General features: G+C 36.5%; 1 protein-coding gene across 1 annotated transcript; it reads left to right on the plus strand.

Annotated features, from left to right (window-relative positions):
* Positions 1–749: 749 nt before the first annotated feature.
* Positions 750–21386, plus strand: LOC135718386 (uncharacterized). The gene is made up of 2 exons (XM_065240719.2): positions 750–1135; positions 19220–21386. Exons 1-2 carry the CDS (start codon positions 820–822, stop codon positions 20818–20820), a joined length of 1917 nt encoding a protein of 638 aa, XP_065096791.1. The 5' UTR covers positions 750–819; the 3' UTR covers positions 20821–21386.
* The last annotated feature ends 1203 nt before the right edge of the window (positions 21387–22589 follow it).

The following is a 22589-nucleotide window of genomic DNA, read 5'->3' on the forward strand; positions in this document are numbered from 1 at the left end:
TAAATCTAAATAAGATCATTAGATAATTCCCTGTGGCCAGTTGCATACACATAGCTGTCTTAAGTCTGACTAACTAGCAATTAGTTAGAGCTAATCAGTCTTATTATTTGGATTTAAATTAGACCAATCTACCTTTCTATGTAACATACTTAAAACAGTTATGATCAGTCTTAAAGAAAAAAATTCATGACTAACTTTTAAGACTTTTAGTCTTAAAGGTTTATGCAACTGGCCGGTTTTAGAGACAAGACTCCTAGTCCTAGATGAAAACACATGTTTGAGCTGTCTCAACTGAAAACAACTTGTTTTCAAGTCTTGAAATATGCTAGTAGTGCTATTGATTTGTCTTAAGAAACACACCAGTAATGTGTCTTTTTCTAAGGCAAGGTTATAAAAGATGCTTAAACATCTTAATTTAACTAAGACCAAGTGGCTTCAGCTAAGCCTTGTCTGTAAAACCAGCCCATAGACATCTAAAACATTTTCCCATAAAGAACAGAAAACAAAACTACAAAAAAATACTCAGGGACATTTTTGAGGATTACCGGATTACCGGTCTTGTTGAAAAGAAATTGACGTGACTGTGTGCTGGAGTTAAACATCTCCAGAAGATGGCAATAGTGTCACTCTGTGAATACAAGCCGCAGTTAAACCCAATGAAGAAAAAAAAATGTAATCCATTATCACAAGAGCAGTAGATGGCGCTAATGATCCACCTGAGATTGTGAACCGCCAATAAACACAAAGAAGAAGAAGAGACACGAGAATCAAACGCTGTGTGTTTACATCTGTTTTATTTTCTCTTCGTTGTGAGACGAGATGGATGTGATGTGCAGTAAATCAGTAGAAACTGATGAGGGTTTACAGGATGATGAATCTACTGATCAAATTTCCACAGAGTCTCTGGATTCTGTCTGTAACGCTGGAGAACAGCAGCAGATCCTGCAGACCAAACTCAAGATGTGTTCAATTAAACTCATCGACTTCAGGAACCTCATGATGAAAATCAAAACGGAACCTACAGAATTAAAAACTGAACCTACAGAAATAAGAACCGAACATACAGAAATAAAAACTGAACCCACAGAAAAGGAAGATCCGACTGATGAAGATGATAATGAGTTTATTCCTTCAGGTATGTTTCTTCTGTTGTCTTTTCACAATAATTAATGAATAATTATATAGTATTTTAATTATATTGATTTAATCCTCCTCATTATATGTAAATGTGTTTGACTTATTTATGTTAAAAATGTATATTTTCACTACAACATGACTTCTTTTGCAAAAGTCAGTATTAATTTTTTTTTAGAAAGTGACCTTTCTTGGCTCTTAACACATCTGAAGTCATAAGATTAGAATTATAATTTCATTTTTATTTAAAAGATCCTGCATTTTCCTGCGAAGTGTAAGAGGAGATCACATGAAATGCTTCACACTTATATATTTTTTTTTAAATACTACATACCATACAAATTTGCTGTATTGTTTGACTGTAAATAGGACAGGCCAGAGCTTGACATTTTTGCAATGGAAATATACAATTTCTGAATGCAGAACTTTTCAGTCATTAAAACACCTGTAATGCCTAAAAGAAATCTAAGCTCAGCAAAGTAAGAAAAAGTATCTTAAAAGTAGCGTAAATATTATGATCCATGAAAAGTAACACAATTATTTACTTTTTGGGGGAGTAAATTAATATTGTAATTCATTACTTTTAAAAGTAACTTTCCCCAACACTGGCCACTACAATTCATATCGATATGGTTTAATGCGACACATGCACACGCTCACGTGCTCTGTGCAGACCAGACCCTGCCCGCCACAGCACAAAGTAGTACGCCAGTGGTTCTCAAACTGGGGCCCCAGTTTTATGACATTTTATAAAAAAAATTAATTTATCATAAATTCTGTGCAATTAAACCTAAAAAAAAAAATAAGGCCAATAACCAACAGCAATACTTTGTGTCATTAAATATGTTTTGTTTAATTAAAAGTCGAGTTTTAGAACAGTTTTTTGTAATACATTTTCCATAGCACACAAGGGGGGCTGCAAGCTAAAAAAGTTTGAGAACCACTGTAGTACGCGACATGGAGAAACACACAAACTCTTTAATCATATCACTTGGATGCACCTCATGAATGTAGAAAAAAACTGCAGCTGCACTCGGAGGATTTACATTGAGTTAAAGACTAGAATAAAATGTCTCCTAATCTGGTTTTACAAAGAGATCATTAGAATTAAGTTACCGCTGCTTAATTGTGTGCTTCCGTCCAAACAAAATGTTGACACTCCAACACCTATTTATCTAATGCGCTATTGCAGTTGTTCTTCATCACTATTATAGCTAAATCAGTTGAGTGATATTGCGTTAGTGAGAAATAATAATAGAGGTGTGAATGAAACCAAAACAGTTTAAACGTGCTGAATGTGTGTGCGTTATAGTTTCAGTTTGCACGTAGTAGGGATGGAAATTGCATAAATCAACCATATTCGATGATCATTTAAATTAACGATCAATCAATCGGATAATCGCTAACTGTAATAGTGCAATAGCCTTTTTTTCAGTGGCATATAGCCAACGACATAAAACTGTGCGTAAAACACCAGCTTCCTCACGCAAATTAAAATATTTTATTTTGTCTAAATAAATGCTACTGGGATTGTAAAATGAGTCAATGTAATTGGTGTTTTGGTGTCTCATCTCCTAATCAATGGATTATAATGACCTCATTTTACACCACCTCACATGAGCATTCTGCAACAGTCTCATAAAAGTCCATGACATATCAAAATAAAAGTTTTATTATCATTAAGTGTTATTTTTCTAGTGTTCACCTCACTTTCCGAGTTGTTGATACACCGTTTGTTGTAATTATAAACTAAAAAGGCACTTACCCCATCGTCACCTCAGCTTAGACCAGCGGAGTACTTTCAGCAAAGATGCTTATATTATGGAGATGGCAAACTTGCATTAGAAAACCTGCAACAGTTTACAGTTTTACACTTTCTTGCCAGAAGTTATGATTACATTTTACTCTGTTCCTTAAAAATGGCTTCTGGTCTCCATCTCTGTGTATAGAGGGTATGCACGTATCATCACCTTCGGCAAAAGTGACTGCAGTTATGCTCACTGAGTGGCAAAAAACTGTGAGTGACAGCGTTAGCATAACGTGGAAAACGTCTAAAATGGGAAAAGTAGTTGTGTGATAGACTGTGCTAACAGATTCAACAAATATTTGAAGCAGTCTTATTTTTCCAGACTGCAAAAAACACTCAAAGGAGAAGTATATTAGTAGCATATGTCAGGTATGTAAATTTTGGGTTAAAAAGATCTATAAAAATACACCAATGAATATTCTTATTCTGTTTAATGTCAAAGTTTTGTCAGTTAGCCTTCATTAAAAAACATCCATTATAAAACGGGCAGTTCTGGTTCTTCATTCTGATTGGTTGAAACGCGTTCTAGGCCGTGATAAAACACCCCGGTAAACGGTTCAGACAGCATTACACAAGTATCACTCCGCCATTGTTGCTCCCTAAACACCACAGTCTTTAATCATATTTTTCATTTGTCTACGATTGCACAATTAATGGCGATATCCAGATAAATGTCAATAAATATTGTTCAGTCATCTCGTCAATAAAGTGAAAACGTTCCCTGAGGAGTTTCTCTCAAATTCATATTTCCGCTATCCACTGGGTGGCGATCTTACCCAACTTAAACTCTGACACATTCACTCAACACTAAAAACACAGTGTTTTGACCGTGTTTTGAACACAAGTTTTGATCAGGCTCTGAATCTGATCTCTTACAAAAGTTCTTCACCAAAATGGAATTATCTCCGCTTTTAGCTGAAAATTTGAGAGGTGATAAGAGAACAAATGAAGGTAGGATGAAACGGTTTTTGTTGTTGTTTGAAAGCAGATGGTCTGTTCTTTCATTTGATATTTTATGTTTATTTAAGAAGATCGTTTTTCTGTAAGGCATTACACTAAAACTGGGTGGCAACTAAAAAAAAAACGGTGACGGGAAAAGAGTTAAAGTTAATCATGTGGAAAAGTGACATTGTTGCATACCCTCTATAGTAGGGCTGCAGGATTAATTGAAAAATAACCGAAACCGAAATTCAGACACTTTAACCGACCCTATTTTATCATGTCGGTTATTTTCGGTTTTTAATCCTGTAAATACTTTCCCTTTAAAACATACTACCGCGTGTGAGGTTACGTGGCTCCGCCCCGTCCAGTCAGTAGTATAGAGACACATGGAGGAGAACTCAAACACTGTGTTAACTGAGCAGATCATCTAGTGCCAAAGAAATACGAAGTAGTCGCGCATGTGCGGGCAGCGGGCTCCGTGATAAAACTACGGAATGCGCGATCGGGTTTTTACTGCAAATTTGCATGACGCGTAAAAGTTTTATTTCACCTTGCGCTCAGTTGAATCTACCGATGAGTCTACGCAGCCCGGGTAAAGTCAACACATACCTCAGAACCGCGAGAAGATGTAGGCAAGCAGGTTTAATAAGACATTGCAGAGATAAGAGAGAGAGAGAACGGGAGAACTTCTAGTCTACATTAACACCAAAAACATTATAGATGACAGTAAAGGTCTTAGACAGCAGTGCCCAGTTAAGGAAAACTGAATATAAGACAAGAAACGTGTAAAGAATACAATGTGTATTACCATGCCACTCATCTCATTATCTGGATATAACTTATTGTATATGTATGTATCTTATGGCTAGAATTAGTCATGTGGGTTGTATGGATCTTTGGTTCATAAGTTCCTATTTTGAAAGTTTCTTCAATTGTGCATAATAACCAGTGTTGGGAACGTTACTTTAAAAAAGTAATTAGTTATAGTTACTAATAATAACATGTGCAGCAACTACATATTGTCAAGTCTGTTAAGTATTTTTCAGTAATGCAGTTATTTTGGGGGTAAATGTGAATAATTGCATTGCAGGCTGATTTAAGGTGTGCCCTAAATTTTCTGCTTGTGCTCCTAAAATTTTCAGTCAGGGGGTACAGTACTCCTATTAACAAAAAAGTTAGTCTGGAGCCCTGAATTACTAGACTTAAATTAAGTTATTTATTTTCAACTTTTTTTAAGGAAACTTGCAGTATACAGTAAACTAAAATGTGACTGTTTTCATGTCAAACAATGTGTGCTTTTGATTTCATTTGAAGTCTAAATGTTCAATAAATAACCTTAACAACTAATACTCTTCACTTAATTCTTTTAAAATCACAAAAATAACAACAAATGCCCTTTCAATCGAAAAATATATCCCACCTTTAATATCTGAGCATATTTAAAATACAAACCTTGCCAGCGAACTAGAGGCAAAAAATAATAATAATCGCTCATAAATCGTAACCAATGTCACATGTTAAATTAACCGAGGTTTTGATTTTAGGTCAAATCGTTCAGCCCTACTCTATAGCAGTATTCCTATGCTAATCTTGCAGGTATCCCTGAAGAGGGTCTTTGCTTTCAGGCCATGTTTACATTAGAGCATTTGCGTTTTAAAACGGCATTTTAAAATGAAAACGATCTTCGTTTATACTGGCATTTTAAAAAGAATCTTCATCCACACTATGCACCACCATAAACGCATGAAACATGACCAATCACATAACTGGGCATGCGCATAAAAGTGTAAAATAACTTATTACTCTAATAATAGCTTACCTTTGCGCGTTTACGCGTTACATGCATACAATCCATATCCATATTATTTTGTCTAAGAGCTTAATCCACTCATTATTCCAGACTCAAAAATCTACAAGCTGTCACTGTGATGGGTGACTTTTTTATCTTAAGTCATCTTACATAAGAAGGACGGTTTGCCATTTGAAGTAAAATAATGATTGCTTATTCAGTGCAATGGGCTTTACAATAGCTTTGCTTATTTGCTACCATCTCTGTGCTCTCTGAGTAGGGATGCAACCATTATAGATTTTGATGGTATGGTTATAGTCTGATAAATAATCACGGTTGTACGGTTATTACGGTTATTATGGACTCATTTATTTTACAACATTACTGTAAAAATCTCATGGATAAATGTTTGAACAATTGCTAAATTATTTTGTATTTTCAGTTTGTGTATTTTTTTCTACAATTCTTGGACAAATGATAATAATAATAACCTAGCAGGCTTTGACTTAAACAGTATAGGTGCCTTTTTGAAACCTGTAGGCTATTCATTTTAATGATTTTTGGAATAAATGTAATTTTATATTTGGACTGAATAAATGTATATTATTTTGATTTGTTTGAAGTATTAGTAAAATGATAAGAGCCTCTCAAAATGAATAATAACACAGGGTCATCCTGGACTGGGTACTGCGAGTCATTTTGGACTGGCAGCATTAACGTGTTAACTCATGCTATTAATTCATAAATCATTAACGCGCTAAAATAATTCAACGTTAATAAATGCAGTGAGACTATGGAAGGTATTTTTGGACTTTTTTAAATTAATTAATTAAATTATAAAATAATTAATTAAATTATAAAATAAAAAATAAAATCGCAAAATATGTCCCAAATTTGAAAATGAAATGCTAAAATAAAAACTAAAACATTATATTAAATTATTTCATTTTCATTTTTAACGTGATGAAGCATAATTCCGGCCAAATTGAAAAATTAAATTAAATTGATGATTTGACATTTCATTTTCAATATAATCTTGAGTCAAGACTGACAATTAGGGGTGGGACGGTTGTCATGACCACCGCACCACCGTGGTGGTGCAATGCCACCGCAGTGTTGAAGTGCCACCGGCAGTTGTGTGACGTCACATATCAGGTGAATAATTAAACAAAATAATTATTTTTGCAGTTTTTTGTACAAGTGAAAAAATAATAACAAAAGTTGTACAGTAATTTATAGCCTAAGATACAAATTTATAACATTGTTTTATGTTAATACACAAATCTCCGCTACATGTATGGCGTTTCCACTAAACTGGTGGATTTTAGCATAACTCAGCACGTTGGAGTTTAGCCATGTCACTGTGTTGTGCGTCTGCGTTAGTTTCTTTTGGTCTCCAGTGACAGTGAAATACATACACATCACGTTTGTCTTTTGATGTGAAATAAAAAAATTACCAGGTTAAAGTCGCGCGCATCAGGAAGCGCATTTAGTGAAACGCTATTTTCTTTCACCATTTAATACACCCTAACCCCCCCCCCCACGGACCCCACTACCGCAACACCGGCGGTTGTTGTTGATGGTTCCACCGCGGTGGTAAAAATTTGCCACCGTCACAGCCCTACTGACAATATTAAAATAAAAAGGCAAGCTTGAAAAGGAATCTGTAAATAAATTTTTTTAAAGGCTTTTTATTCATGCCCAAGCAATAATAGGGACAAAATTAAAATGTAAAGTTCAGTTTTAATTCTATGTTCTGTTTTTCTTTTTCATTTTCATTTTAATTTTCGTGTTCACTTTTATTTTCAACTTGTATGCAAATTCAATGTTAATCAGTGGGTGGGGTTTACTTGCTAAAAAAAAATGGGATTGGCTGAAGTGTTGCCAACTCAGCGACTGTGTTGCTTCCCAACTTAGCGACCTTATTGCTACATCTAGCGACTTTTAGACCCATTTAGACAAACTTAGCGACTGTTTGGATGAATCTTAGCTTCATATCTGTACATATAGGCTACTGTGTCGCTTGTACCGGCCCACGAGTGCTGGGTGGCGCTGTCACGGTGAAATGTGCGCCTGGCGTCTACCCTCTGTGCATTTTCTGAGCAGTGAACAATTTAGACGGTAGATATTCGAGATTCGCATGCATTGTTTACATTTCAAACACTAAAAGTGTCTGGTCCGCTGTTATGTATGTGTGTATTTTCACACATCTGATCCAGTGAGGCGTCAGTTTAAAGAGCTGAAGACATACACCGACCAGTCACTTACTTTTATATGAACATTATCTGTTTATTCAGCCTATGTGTTGTCTTTACAAGTATCGTATCAGGACTTGCGTCCTCTGTGAAATGCAAGTCTTTCAGGGTCTACCCTGTACACTGCACTGGACACAACATACAGTTCTGACCATAGCTGAAGCAAGCACATAAGGGTTGTGACGATAACGCGTTACCGCATCACCGCAGTAGCGTTTCACATGGTACGCGGCAACCGCGAGTGTTTAGTTCTTTTTCAATAGGAGATGTGCGGAAAGCGGCAAAACGTGGGCGGTTACAGAGGGGAAGCGGAGTTGGTCCACACGCCTTGCTCCTGCACCCAAAATCCTATTCCTTCTCCGGACATGGTACTTCATGATAGGCGCCGTTGAAGATAAACATATTTGCACTAAATGCTGCACAAAACGCTTCCAATACAAGAGAAAAGCTGAAGCCGCTCGGCGATTTTGCCGCGTACGGCCATACGTGAGATGCCAGCTGCGGTGATGTCACGGCCGCAACCTTCTTAAACATATAGCGTGTCATGCACAGGTGCTCTGATTTCTTGAACGGTACCGACTCCAGTGTTCGAATTGAAGGGGGTCTGGGGGGGTCCCGGACCTCCTATAAGCCTTAAGGGACCCCCCATAAAGCACAAAAATATAAATTAGGGGGGTCCCCTGGTTTTTATTAAAATTAAAATACTACATGAATTTAAAATTCTCATGTTGCTTGTCACAAAGCGAAACTGTCTTTATTTGTCCCAATTTCGAAATAAACTAATTCAAATGACTTCTGTCTGAAATAAATAAACTCGCAAGTGCGCCTCATGCTGTTTTCTGGAGGAATTGACAGACAAACAGTGGCAAATCTATCCTCTCAGTCTGACGGCTGGTCCACCCAGTCACACAAAATATTTTATTGGGGAAGCAGAAGAAATCACGCTTAAATGATAATAAATGATAGTCTCTTTAATACTTAACACCAGGGCACATAAATTCCACTTGAGCGTGTTTGTGACCAACCCTCATGGACGACAAGCACACATACATAGCCTCGCGCGTTTGTGAGCGGCATTGACAAGTACATAAACCCTGTGCGTGTTTGCTGTGATTGTTTTTAATGATAGAGAACACGAACCATTTGATATTTCAGATGACATAAAACTTATCACTAAGTTAGTGACGCGACAGTCGGCACTCAGCAGCATATCATCATTTCAAATCCGTTTACAAGATGAATTCTCTTGTTATGTTAAATATGAAGTTTACATTGCGTTGTAAAAATGATGAAATTATCTTCATACGTGCTTAATTCATAATGAGAACGTATTAATACATGCTTTTTTATGCTGCTATATTATATAACAAAATAAACAATACATGTCATTTTATATACAAACTATAATTCTATCTTGACAAGCACATTATCTGCTTCATGTTGGTCCGGTTTAATTCAGAGGACTCATTGCTTTGGTGTATTCATTTTCATTTTAAGCCTTTAAAAAGTAATTATTTTAGATGCAATTTTGTAATATTTATAGCTTAAATTATCTAATATAATTTTTAAAACATTTAAAATCATTTTGCAGAATTCCGCAGATTTTTCCAAAACATTTCCAGAGATAAAGCAAAAAAAGTCTGCATATTTCGTCTGGCCCTGTTTATCGCTCAAATACGCATCATTCAGAAATAAATAACTATATTTATAGAAAGTATCTTTTGCATGTGTTTTTTTAAACCTTGCAAATGTTAACATGCAAGCGATTTTAAACAATTTGAGCGGAAGATGTTAAAGTGGGCTGTTTTATGTGCGCAAAGACAAGGACGCGTCGCGCACACATTAAATAGACGCAACACTCATAAGCGGACGCACGGAGACGCGCGATTCCTAAAGCATGCAAACAAAGGAAAATCACTTCTGTATCTAAAAACAGATTAATTATTCAATGAAGAAGACAGTGTTATTATTCATTTGATTCTATTTATGTACCTAAATATATCTTACTTTATTTGTAACTTTGTTCTTTTCTATTTTTTATGCTCATAATTTCTTAATTTGTTCTTATGTTATTTTCCCACCCCCAGTTTTGCTGATCTGAAAAGTATTCGATCTATGACTCAAAAAACGCAATGTAATCCATTTAACCACTACTATACTGTATAGTAAAATTATGTAATTTAAAAATAAGGTCCACCCTATTTCACCCCTATTCTGTGTAAAATTTCTGCCCTTGCCAGTGTTTCACACTAATTTGAGGGGTAAACATTTTTTAGAGTTTGAGTTAAGGGTAATTTGGGGTTTCTTTGATTAAAACCAGGATCAGATGATTACTGATCAAGGACGATCACATCTTACTTTGTGAAATCACAGCGACCCTATGATAAGGGGGTGGGGCTTGGCCAGGGGGTGGGGCTTAGCTAGGGGACCCCCATAAGCTTTGACATAATTCGAACACTGACCGACTCACTCCCTGGTTTTAAACCCCTGCGCGAATAACATCATCTCTGCAAGGAAATGTCAGTGCAATGCAAGTTCATGTGCAAGGAGTCCGAGCCACGCGCATTATTTCTCGTTCAAGGAGAAGCAGGCACTGTGTGTTGGTGATGATAATAATAGCATAATAATAATTTGAAACTATAATGGGCAAACATGACAACTATCGTTATGAAGGCAGGTGAGCGCTTACCGACAGCGCGACTCGTTATTTGGTTGAATGCTGTGTTTATATGGAGCTGCTGTAAGTGAATTTCTCCAGCTCGGGATAAAAAAAAAGTCTTATCTTCTTGATAATGTAAATGGACAGCTGAAATTGAAAGCATTGATTGGAGTATCCATAAGTTTTGCGCAGTTATTTACGGAATGATGCAATAGGCTATTTCGTTTTGTATCCACTTTGAAAAAATCGAATTAAACATACTAATCATAATAACATTAAAAACTATTTATTTTCGATATCTTTTGAGTTTAATATCAATTATGGAACCGTTTTTGTCATTGTTTTTAACCCATTTTTTGTACAATAAATTATTCAGCGTTTCAACAAGTTTGGAGAAGTGCGTTTCTATCCACAGACAGTTAACCGAAAAACAATGTCTAAAGAAATAGGAATCAGGTTTTGCACAACTCACCAGAAACAATCTTAAACTGCATATTCTTTCTACAGCTTTTCAGGTTGTTATTCTATGAAATGTATTGTATAAAATGGGCTATAAACGGTGACATAAAAGTTCTATAATCAATAGTATATTCAAAAGATATAAAAAACAAAAGTTAACATAAAGAAATACATATTATTTCATGCTGTTATTGCTAATATAATTTGTCGTTTAAATAATATATAAGATTACTGCTTTCCTGGGGTGGGTTGTTGTGCTGTAACCGCGTGATTTTGTTGCTTCTTCACCGCGGTAAAACAAAATCCTGTACGGTCACAGCCCTACTCACAAATCAGCGTAACACATGAGGATGAAGGGTTTAAATTGGGCCGAAGCTGAGCCCCGTCACAAAGGCTGAAGGTCTGTTCTGTACCAGTGTGCCCGCTGCAAAAGTAAGTGACGTGTCTGTGTATGTCCATTCTCATGAAATGCATACAAATAACACGCAGTGTGATTATCGTGCTATACATAAGCCAAATTCCAATTTTGCGAGCATATGATACGCCAATACTTTCCGGAATTTGGCATATGTATTGCACGATAATCACACTGTGCTATGTGTATGCATTTGATGAGAATGACTGACGCCTCACCGGATCAAATGTGTGAAAATACGCACATATATAACAGTGGACCAGCCCCTTTTTATTGTTTGTTCCTCCTTTGACATGTAAACAATGTTCGCGAATCTCATCCACGCGTCAGCTCGTACAGTCTAATATGTTGCTGCTGCTCAGCTCCATGTACAGAGACGCCAGACGCACATTTCACAGAGACAGCGCCACCCAGAACTCGTGGGCGACACAGTAGCTTCTCTGTACAGATGTGAAGCTAGGATTAATCCAAACAGTCGCTAAGTTTGTCTAAATGGGTCTAAAAGTCGCTAGATGTAGCAATAAAGTCGCTAAGTTGACAAAACAGTCGCTGACTTGGCAACACTGCTTCACATATCTATGCTGCTTCAGCCAATCCCCTTTTTATGAGCAAGTAAACCCCACCCACTGATTAACATTGAATTTGCATACAAGTTGAAAACGAAAATGAAAACGAAAATGAAAAAGAAAATGAAAACCAATAAATAAAAGAGAACATAAAATTAAAACTGAACTTTATTTTAATTTTGTCCCTATTATTGCTTGGGCATGAATAAAAAGCCCTTTAAAAAAATATTTACAGATTCCTTTTCAAGCTTGCCTTTTTATTTTAATATTGTCAGTCTTGACTCAAGATTATATTGAAAATGAAATGTCAAATCATCAATTTAATTTAATTTTTCAATTTGGCCGGAATGATGCTTCATCACGTTAAAAATGAAAATTAAATAATTTAATATAGTGTTTAAATTTTTATTTTAGCATTTCATTTTCAAATTTGGGACATATTTTCCGATTTTATTTTTTATTTTATAATTTAATTAATTATTTTATAATTTAATTTATTATTTTATAATTTAATTAATTAATTTAAAAAAGACCAAAAAAACCTTCCATATGAGACCACCAGGAGCCCCTCGCGGATCAAATCCGGGGTTTTAATTCTGCACGAACCGAGTGTGGCTCTTTCACGCACCCGTGCACGCACGCACGCACACACACACACACACATCGGTGCACGAACAACCAAGAGACGTGTCACGCGCACATATTCTTTTGAACGCGGAGCTTTGTCATACAGTGCGCTAACGAGCATGTCGCACGCCGCACTCGTCTCTTGGTGGTTTGTGGATGTGGTTTGTGGATCTGGTTTGTGTGTGCGTGCGTGAAACAAAAACACGCAGTGTAGCGGAGGCTTTACGGTTACTTAACCGTGACATTTTAAAGCGCGGTTAATAGTGAAACCGGTTAATCGCTGCATCCCTAGGACAAACATTTTAGATATAAAAAGACGGTTCATTCATTAAAATGGGAGAAAAAAAATGTAGCAGGTGGTTGTGACTTTTAAAACGGGAGCCAGTTGTTGTCATAGAAACCTAGGCCATAGAAACCTAAGGAGCGCATGAGACTGGACATGCGCTGTAGCATTAGCACTGACTGACTCTGATCATGGCCGGGTGTTCTCACAGGTTTAACACTGCATCCGCTGCATCCGAAATTGCATACTGTGATGTTAGGTACTGAATGGAATGAAGTACCTACTCATCGACAGTTAAAGCAGTACGTTCTATGTAGTATGAATATGGATAATATAAATAAATTCGGATGTACTACATTTGCCATGTTGATACATCACGTAACATACGTCGTCATAACAACATGTTAGTCGTTAACTTAAATGAGGTTAAACTAGAGAAATTTAACCACAAGGGACAGCTATTTGACATATGTATTTGCATTTGAATTTTACCGCTTTTGGGCAATTTTGAATAAAACAATATCCCTCTGTTGTCGTCTTCGTTGGATAACTCCTCTCCCGGGGGCTCACAGGGATATCAAAGTGTCCATCTAATGAACACTTCATTTACATTTAGCAGATACTTTTATCTAAAGCGACTTACAAAGATAAGGAAACAAGTTACAAGTTTTCACAATTCCAAAACAATACCTGTTGAGACAGTAAAAATTAGATAGAAGAGGTGTTTCTGCAGTCAGTATCAATTTGTCAAGTATATTTGGAGGTTTTAGTTGTTTTTTGAATGTAGCGAGAGACGTGGCTGATCGTGCTCCTATAGGAAGATTTAGAGCTTACCTGCTTGTGATTTAGTGCCATTTTTTGAAGTTAAGACAAGGCGACGCTCCTTTGCTGAATGTAAGGTTCTGGATGGTGTGTAGGAATGCAGGAAAGTGTGAAAGTATGCCGGTGCAGTGCCAGTGAAAGTTCTGTAATTGAGTAGTAGTGACTTACACCTGACACGTGCTTCAATAGGTAGCCAGTGGAGAGAGATGAAGAGCAGCGTTACATTAGCCCCTTTGGGCTCTTGGAAGATGAGTTGGGCTGCTGCATTCTGAAACAGTTGGAGTGGTTTGAAGCTCTGTGCAGGAAGGCCAGCAAGGAGAGCATTGCAATAGTCCAACCTAGAGATGACCAGGGCCTGGATCAGAAGTTGTGCAGCATGCTCCGTAAGATAGGGGTGTATCTTCCTGATTCTGTATAATGCAAATTGACATGATCTTTGCAATGTAATCAGTGAAGGACAGTTGGTCGTCAAAGATTACGCCAAGGTTTCTGGTAGATTTGGAAAAAGTAATGGTTGTGTTGCCCAGTTGAATGGATAGAGCATGTTTTATCTTGGGTTGTGGTTAGGTTTAGGCCAGTTCTAGGTTTGGCATTAAGGGGGAGTAAATCGACATGGACAATTTGTAAGAGTGTAGGAAAATACAGTAATTTTATTACAGCAATAAAATCTAAAATCTCTGTCTAATCTCAAAACAGAGAACCACAATTAAATATTAATAAATATACAAAAATAATAAATACCCATAAATAAAGAATAAAATAAATAAGATCTCTTTTCCCAATTATAAAAAAAAGCAAGGTTTCAAATAAAATTATTAAAAGAAAAGAAATAGTCCTGTACCCAGGTATGTAAGGTGTATATGTCAGTGTATGTGTGAAGGCTTATCTGTGTCCAAGGTACACAATTAGGTAGGGGTGGGAATCGCTTGGACCCTCATGAATCGATTCAGAATCGATTCTTAGGGTCCCGATTCGATTCAGAATCGATTCTTGATGTACTAATTTGCATATCTGTGATGTCATTACGTCACATTTGCTTTCAAAGCCAGGTTAATGTTTGCACTTTTGTTACTAGTCTCTGAACTGTCATATACTGTACTTAAATGCAACTAAGGGATAAATAATGTCATTCTTATATACAAATGTCCTGTTTTTGTTGTAAGACATTAAAACCAGTAAAAATAGTAATTAAACTTGACATATTAATTCTATATGTTAACCGTCATTAACTTTCACGAACTGACTAACATTAATAATAATAATAATAATAATAATAATAATAATTCATTTTATTTGTGGGCGCCTTTCAAGACACTCAAGGACACCTTACAATAATAAAATACATAGTTAAGCAATAAAAAACAACAACACAATAAACAATAAATACATAAAATCAATACCCACTAACAATACTAAAACAATCATGATAGGCTTGTCTAAAAAAGTGAGTTTTAAGATGTGACTTAACCGAACTGAAAATCGAATGTCAACACACGTAACGAATATTTAAATATTCTGGTCCAGCCCTACAAATATGGGAAAAATGTATTCTGAGAGAAACCGAGCGAAAAAACTACAACCACATATAAACAGACCCTTTTCTGTTTCCCGGCGGCGGAGTGATATATCAGCGAGCACTGAGTCTTCCAAGAAAACTCAATGGAATTTTACAAAATGCCAAATAAAACACGACAGAAACTGTATTTCGCTACACAACTTGTTTTTAATCATCAACGAACACCACGAACCACTCGGTGAGTAGTACAGTTTTGAAAATGAACGTTAAGTGTTGTTTTAATGACATGTTTGTGCATGGTCATTGACTTACATTCTGAAGCAGTCAAGAGACCCTTCTAAACGAGTCAAAAACTCAAGACACGACCCATTGTCAAAATTTCTGTGTCCATCACTGTAGTTCATCCAAAACAAACCAGAAATGAGACTCAAAGTGTTAAATACCGGAATTATCCTTTAAAAATTGAGAGACTAGAACGATTTCGTATATCTTGAGGTAAAATATTCCAAATCTTCGGAGCAGTACAACTAAACGCTCTACCTCCCATCGTAGTCAAGCGCACAGATGGTACAACAAGAGTCACTGAAGCAGAGGACCTGAGGGTTCGAGAAGGTACACATGAAGAAGGTCGCTCAGATATGAAGGTGCTAGATTATGAAGAGCCTTGTAAGTAAAAAGTAAAATCTTGAACTGGATGCGGTATCTAATCGGAAGCCAGTGAAAGTGCTCTAAAACTGGAGTTATGTGCTCATTCAATGGTGTTCGTGTAATAATCCGAGCTGCTGAATTTTGAACCATCTGAAACTTATGAATGAATTTCTGCGAGACACCACTGAGCAAGTAGTTACAATAGTCAATTTGAGAGGTAACTAATGCATGCACAAGGACTGCATTACTATTAACAGAAAGAGAAGGTCGGAGACGGTTGATATTACGCAGATAGTAGTATGCTGATCCTGATCGTGTAATATTATTGACATGTGCCTCAAAAAAGAGAGTACTGTCGAGGACGACACCCAGACTCTTGACTTGAAGAAGGAAAGATAACAGAGTTATCAATAGTAATTGAGAAGTTCTCACAATTATGCAGTTTTTCTTTAGTACCTACTAGTAAAATGTCAGTCTTAGAGCTATTGACCTTAAGAAAATTGCATGTAAACCATGATTTAATTTCAGATAGACAGAGCAACAGAGAAGAAGATGGAAACATCGAATTAGGCTTTGAAGATATATAGAGCTGGGTATTTTCCGCGTAGCAGTGAAATTTTATATTAAATTTCCGAAAAATTTGACCCAGAGGCAATAAATACACGATTAAATAAATTAAATTAAATAAATTAAATTAAATACACGAGGAAAGTGAACAAAATAGGGCCCAAGACTGAACCTTGAGGAACACCACTGGTTATCCCAGATATCCGTGATTTTAAATTGTTTGATCTGAACAAACTGGGTCCGACCAGATAAATAGGATCTAAACCAGTCATGGACTGTACCAGTAATCCCAATAGAAATCAACCTAATAAAATAAAATGCTACGTGAGATTGTGTCGAAGGCTGCAGTTAAATCCAGAAAAACGAGTATTCATAGAAGTCCTGAATCTGCAGCCATTAGCAAATCATTTGTGACTTTAATAAGTGCTGATTGAAATTGCTCAAACAGATTATTCTCCGTAAAATGATTATGTACCTGCTGAGCAACAATTTTCTCTAATAATTTCGAAAGAAAAGGTAAATTAGAGAGAGGTCTAAAGTTTTCAGGGTTCTTACAATCCACAACGGGTTTTTAAGGTATAGGAGTTATTGCCGCTACTTTGAAGCAAAACAAGATATAAAAACCGCAAAGCTGTAATGTAAAGTCAGGACAGCAAATTGAAGTTTTTTATCTGAAATGATGAGTGGATTAAGCTTTTTAATCTGCAAGAGAGAACTAGAAAGATAGGCACTTTGACTGCTTTTGCTCTATCGAATAGAAATTATTACCATTATAACATCAGTCACATTTATAATCTATAGACCTGCACTGTCTATTAATATACTATACATAGTATTGTATTATATTGAGTTTGATAAAAGGGATTATCTAATTGCTTCATATATCAGTGCAAAAACAGGAAGTGTTTTTGTGGTGCTTTGACAAACAGTGTCAGCTTTGTTCATGGCAAAGAACTTTGGGGTGGTTAGATTAATGAACTATGATTTATTTAACATTAATATTAATTTCACATTAAAGTATTGTGTTGTGTCACACATTATTAGTTCTTTGTCACATGTATAGTAGACCACAAGTAAATCAGATCTGTGGGAAACACTGCAACATTAAAGAAAACAAGAAGGCATATGGTTTAAAAGATGGCAAGTAAAATAAAGAGCACATCTATATGCAATACAGTTTCATTATTGTTCATTATTATCCAGAGCGGCTTAACATAACTAATTTGTGCGACCAAATCATGCTTTGCGCCAGTAACTGAAAAAGTTAGTAGTGCAAGTGCCACCGTTGGAAAAAGTTAGTGTAGTAGGGGGCCATTTTAGTACAGTGAACTCATTGTCATGTTCAAGAAACCAATATGAAATGATTCGAGCATGAAATGATGTGACATGGTGCATTATCCTGCTGGAAGTAGCCATCAGAGGATGAGTACATGGTGGTCATAAAGGGATGGACATGGTCAGAAACAATGCTCAGGTAGGCCGTGGCATTTAAACGATGCCTAATTGGCACTAAGGGGCCTAAAGTGTGCCAAGAAAACATCCCCCCACACCATTACACCAGCAGCCTGCACAGTGGTAACAAGGCATGATGGGTCCATGTTCTCATTCTGTTTACGCCAAATTCAGACTCTACCATCTGAATGTCTCAACAGAAATCGAGACTCATCTGACCAGGTAACATTTTACCAGTTTTCTCGCAGGGTTTTTCTCCTAGGGGTTTTTTTCATCCCCGGGAGAGTCAGTCAACATTTGCTTAACTTGTAACATACACAGTAAAGTTCTATTATTACTAGGCTTGCTTGAACGGTTTATTCCTAGCCGCTGTATTCTACTTCTTAAATTATCTATTGATTATTCTGTGTTTTCACCTACATCTACTCATGTAAAGCTGCTTTGAAACAATAAACAATTGTGAAAAGCGCTATAAAAATAAAATGTAATTGAATTAACATTTTTCCAGTCTTCAACTGTTCAATTTTGGTGACCTTGTGCAAATTGTAGCCTCTTTTTCCTATTTGTAGTGGAGATGAGTGGTACCCGGGGGGGGTCTGCTGCTGTTGTAGCCCATCCACCTCAAGGTTGTGCGTGTTGTGGCTTCACAAATGCTTTGGTGCATACCTCGGTTGCTTGAATCAGTCGGCCCATTCTCCTCTGACCTCTAGCATAAACAAGGCATTTTCGCCCACAGGACTGACGCATACTGGGTGTTTTTCACTTTTCACACCATTCTTTGTAAACCCTAGAAATGGTTGTGAGTGAAAATCCCAGTAAAATACGGTCTCGAGACGGAGTCCAACACTGAGTTTCAAGTCCACAAAACTGGAAGGCACAATAAAGTTGATGGCATAAACGGCATAATGAATAACAATACATTATAAATACTAAATAAAAACTATATATAAAGTTAATAAATATTATTTATATACAATATAAAACGAGTATGCCACGTTAAAAGAGCATTAGGATTTAGGAATGTTTGATTGAATGTTTGTTGATTTTTGATGTTAAATTATTCATTTAGAATAATCGATTAATAGATAAATTAGTCGATAGATTAGTTGCTATAAAAATAGTTGTTAGTGGCAGCCCTAATTCAAACAGCAATACAATTATTGACTACCCCTTGTAAATGTTGAAAATACCTAACTTACCCATGAGAAACAATTACCATCTGAATAGAGCTTAAGAGTGAAAAGAGAATTACATTTTTTTTTATTATGTTTCTTTTAGATGAGAAGAGTGAATCATGTTCTGATGGAGAAACGTCCTCAACAACAGAAGAGCGACTGATCGCACAAACTCTTTCCTGCATCACCTGTGGAAAGACATTCAGATCACAGAGACGTTTAGAGAGACATGAGAGAAAACACACAGAACAGAAACTCTTCACCAGATCTGAGATCAGCTTTACTACCTTACAAGAGAAGAAACTTCATTCAGAAGAGCACACTGAGAAAAAGAAAAAACAACTTCATTCAGAAGAGCACACAGATAAGAAGAAGAAGAAACAACTTCATTCAGAAGAGCACACAGAAAAGAAGAAGAAGAAACAACTTTGTTCAGAAGAGCACACAGAGAAGAAGAAGAAGAAACAACTTTGTTCAGAAGAGCACACAGAGAAGAAGAAGAAGAAACAACTTCATTCAGAAGAGCACACAGAAAAGAAGAAGAAGAAACAACTTTGTTCAGAAGAGCACACAGAGAAGAAGAAGAAGAAACAACTTTGTTCAGAAGAGCACACAGAGAAGAAGAAGAAGAAACAACTTCATTCAGAAGAGCACACAGAGAAGAAGAAGAAGAAACAACTTTGTTCAGAAGAGCACACAGAGAAGAAGAAGAAGAAACAACTTCATTCAGAAGAGCACACAGAAAAGCCGTCAAAATTCTTATCTCATCTAAAACGCCACACAAAGTCACGCGGTGATGAAAAGCCTTTCTACTGCAGCACCAAACACAGTCTTGACGTTCATCAGAGAGTTCACACTGGAGAGAAACCTCATCACTGTAGTGTTTGTGGGAAGAGTTTCAGTCGACATTACAGTTTAGTGTCACACCAGAGAACTCATACAGGAGAAAAACCTTACAAATGTTCTCAGTGTGAGAAGACTTTTACTCGGTTATATTCCCTAAAAGTTCATGAGAGAGTTCACACTGGAGAGAAACCTTACGTCTGCTCTCAATGTGGAAAGAGCTTCACTGATTCAGGTTCAATGAGAATTCATCAGAGAGTTCACACTGGAGAAAAACCTCATCACTGTAGTGTTTGTGGGAAGAGTTTCAGTGTATATGGCAATTTAGTAAAACACCAGACAATTCATACAGGTGAAAAACCTCACAAATGCTCTCAGTGTGAGAAGACATTTTCTCGGTTGTATACCTTAATAGTTCATGAGAGAAGTCATTCTGGAGAGAAACCTTATGTCTGCTCTCAATGTGGAAAGAGCTTCACTGATCTAAGTACTTTCAAAGTTCATCAGAGAATTCACTCTGGAGAGAAACCTCATCACTGTAATGTTTGTGAAAAGAGTTTTAGTCGATATCAACATTTAGTGTCACACCAGAGAACTCATACAGGTGAAAAACCTTACAAATGCTCTCAGTGTGAGAAGACGTTTGCTGAGTCCGGTACCTTAAAAACCCACGAGAGAGTTCACACTGGAGAGAAACCTTACGTCTGCACTCACTGTGGTAAGAGCTTCTCTGGTCCATCTCATTTGAAAGTTCATCAGAGAATTCACACCGGAGAAAAGCCTTATTACTGTAATGTTTGTGAGAAGAGTTTTAGACAACACGGCAGTTTAGTGTCACACCAGAAAACTCATACAAGTTAAAGAGCACCTATGGTCCGATTCACAATTTTACATTTCCGTAAAAAGGGTTAAGGGGTTAAAAGGGTTAAAAAGAGCATCTGATAAAAGAGATGCTCGCGTTTGCCAGATACTCGCATAATCTCATGCGTAATCAGAGTTTACTGTTAAGGGAGTGTCTTGCGTGTATTTTATGAAGGCTAGTGTCAAATTTTCCCCTCTCACACCCGACGAATAAACAGTTGGACCAATCACTGTAAAAAATACACCACATTTTTGTTAAATCAACATATTATTTTACTTAACAAATTAAGTCAACTTTTCACAGGCCAAAACTTAAAATAGTAGGTTGAATTGACTTGCAAAATCAAGTTGTTTTAACTTCTAGCTGCATTTTGTGTGTGTTTGTGTGCCTGCTTTATTGCTATGAGCCAAGTTTAAATTATGCCGTATTATTTGCAGAATATGTAATTTTGTTCACTGCTGTTTTTATGAGATGTTGACTAATTTGCATTTACAGTACATTTTATCTGTGTGAGTACAAGTTTTATTTGTGTGGGGTTTTTTAGGAAATCAAAGCCAAATCTAAAGCTGTCAAAAGATTAATCGTGATTAATCACATACAAAATAAAAGTTTGTTTTTGTATAACATATGTGTGTGTGCACTGTGTGTAATTATTTTGTATATATAAATACAAACACATGGATGTATGTATACTGTGAAAAATTTAAAGTTGAGGGAACTTAAGGCAACCAGCTGCAAAGCAATTTTGAGTTTACTCAACTTCAGTGGTGAAAGTTGTGCCAAATCATTTTTTAAAGTTCACTGAACTTATTTAAGTTGATTATACCTTCCTCTGTAAGTTCACGTAAGAAATTGAGGTGGAAGTGCTGAAAATAAGAGCTCTTCTGCCATACAATATAGTTCTCATTTTTATCTGCATTTTGTGCCACCATGCTTACTCGTGTAACTACTCATGTACAGTAACAGTCTTTAAATAAGGAAAACATGGAAGTGTTTGGAGACTAAATTAATTCATTCATGATTGGATACTAAGGAATGGGGCTAGGCTAAATGCTAACACATTCTTGACACGCTGTACAAAGATTAAGTGCACGCATTGAAAAAGATAGGTATGTATTAATTCATGTAATTTGAAGTAAGAACATAGTAAAACATTGTAAAACTGTGGCGTTTTCCTTTCCAGTGGGTGGAGTCAGGCTCTGACCAGGGGTTTAGTTACGCTTTAAAAGAAAGTGTCCTGATGAAGTTTGATGAGGCTTCAGTTGATCTTGGTTGAAAGGATTGATGAGCGAGCGAGAAAACCAGCTTAATGCAAATGATCCTTGGTAAATGGAAAGACAATGCCTAGGCCTGGTACAAACTTCAAGGTACGCTTAAACTTCTAGTTTCGCATCTTTATCCTGATGACAGTCCTGAAAGGCCTTAAAAGAAACCAGAAAGACTGTGATGTAAAGACAGAGATGACCCAACACTCCAGATATGAACTCCATTTTAACTCTCACAAGAACTCAGGGTGTGTTCTTAGGCAGGGGTCTTTAAGCTGTGAACAGGTCACAGCTTGACCCAATCAGAGTTCATAATTTAAGAGGGAAAGTTAACTGTCTTTGTCTTACAACATGCTGTTTGATGTTGAGGTGGGAAAGGTAAAGGTTCAAAATATTAATATGAAGAAGAGTTTCCAAAACATGTAATGCTAGGGCTGTGATGATGCATTGCGTTTCCCATTAAAAATATCTGTCTGAAATGATTCTGAATCGCAAGGCTCCGA

Source organism: Paramisgurnus dabryanus, chromosome 11 (assembly GCF_030506205.2).
Source record: "Paramisgurnus dabryanus chromosome 11, PD_genome_1.1, whole genome shotgun sequence".
NCBI lineage: Eukaryota > Metazoa > Chordata > Actinopteri > Cypriniformes > Cobitidae > Paramisgurnus > Paramisgurnus dabryanus.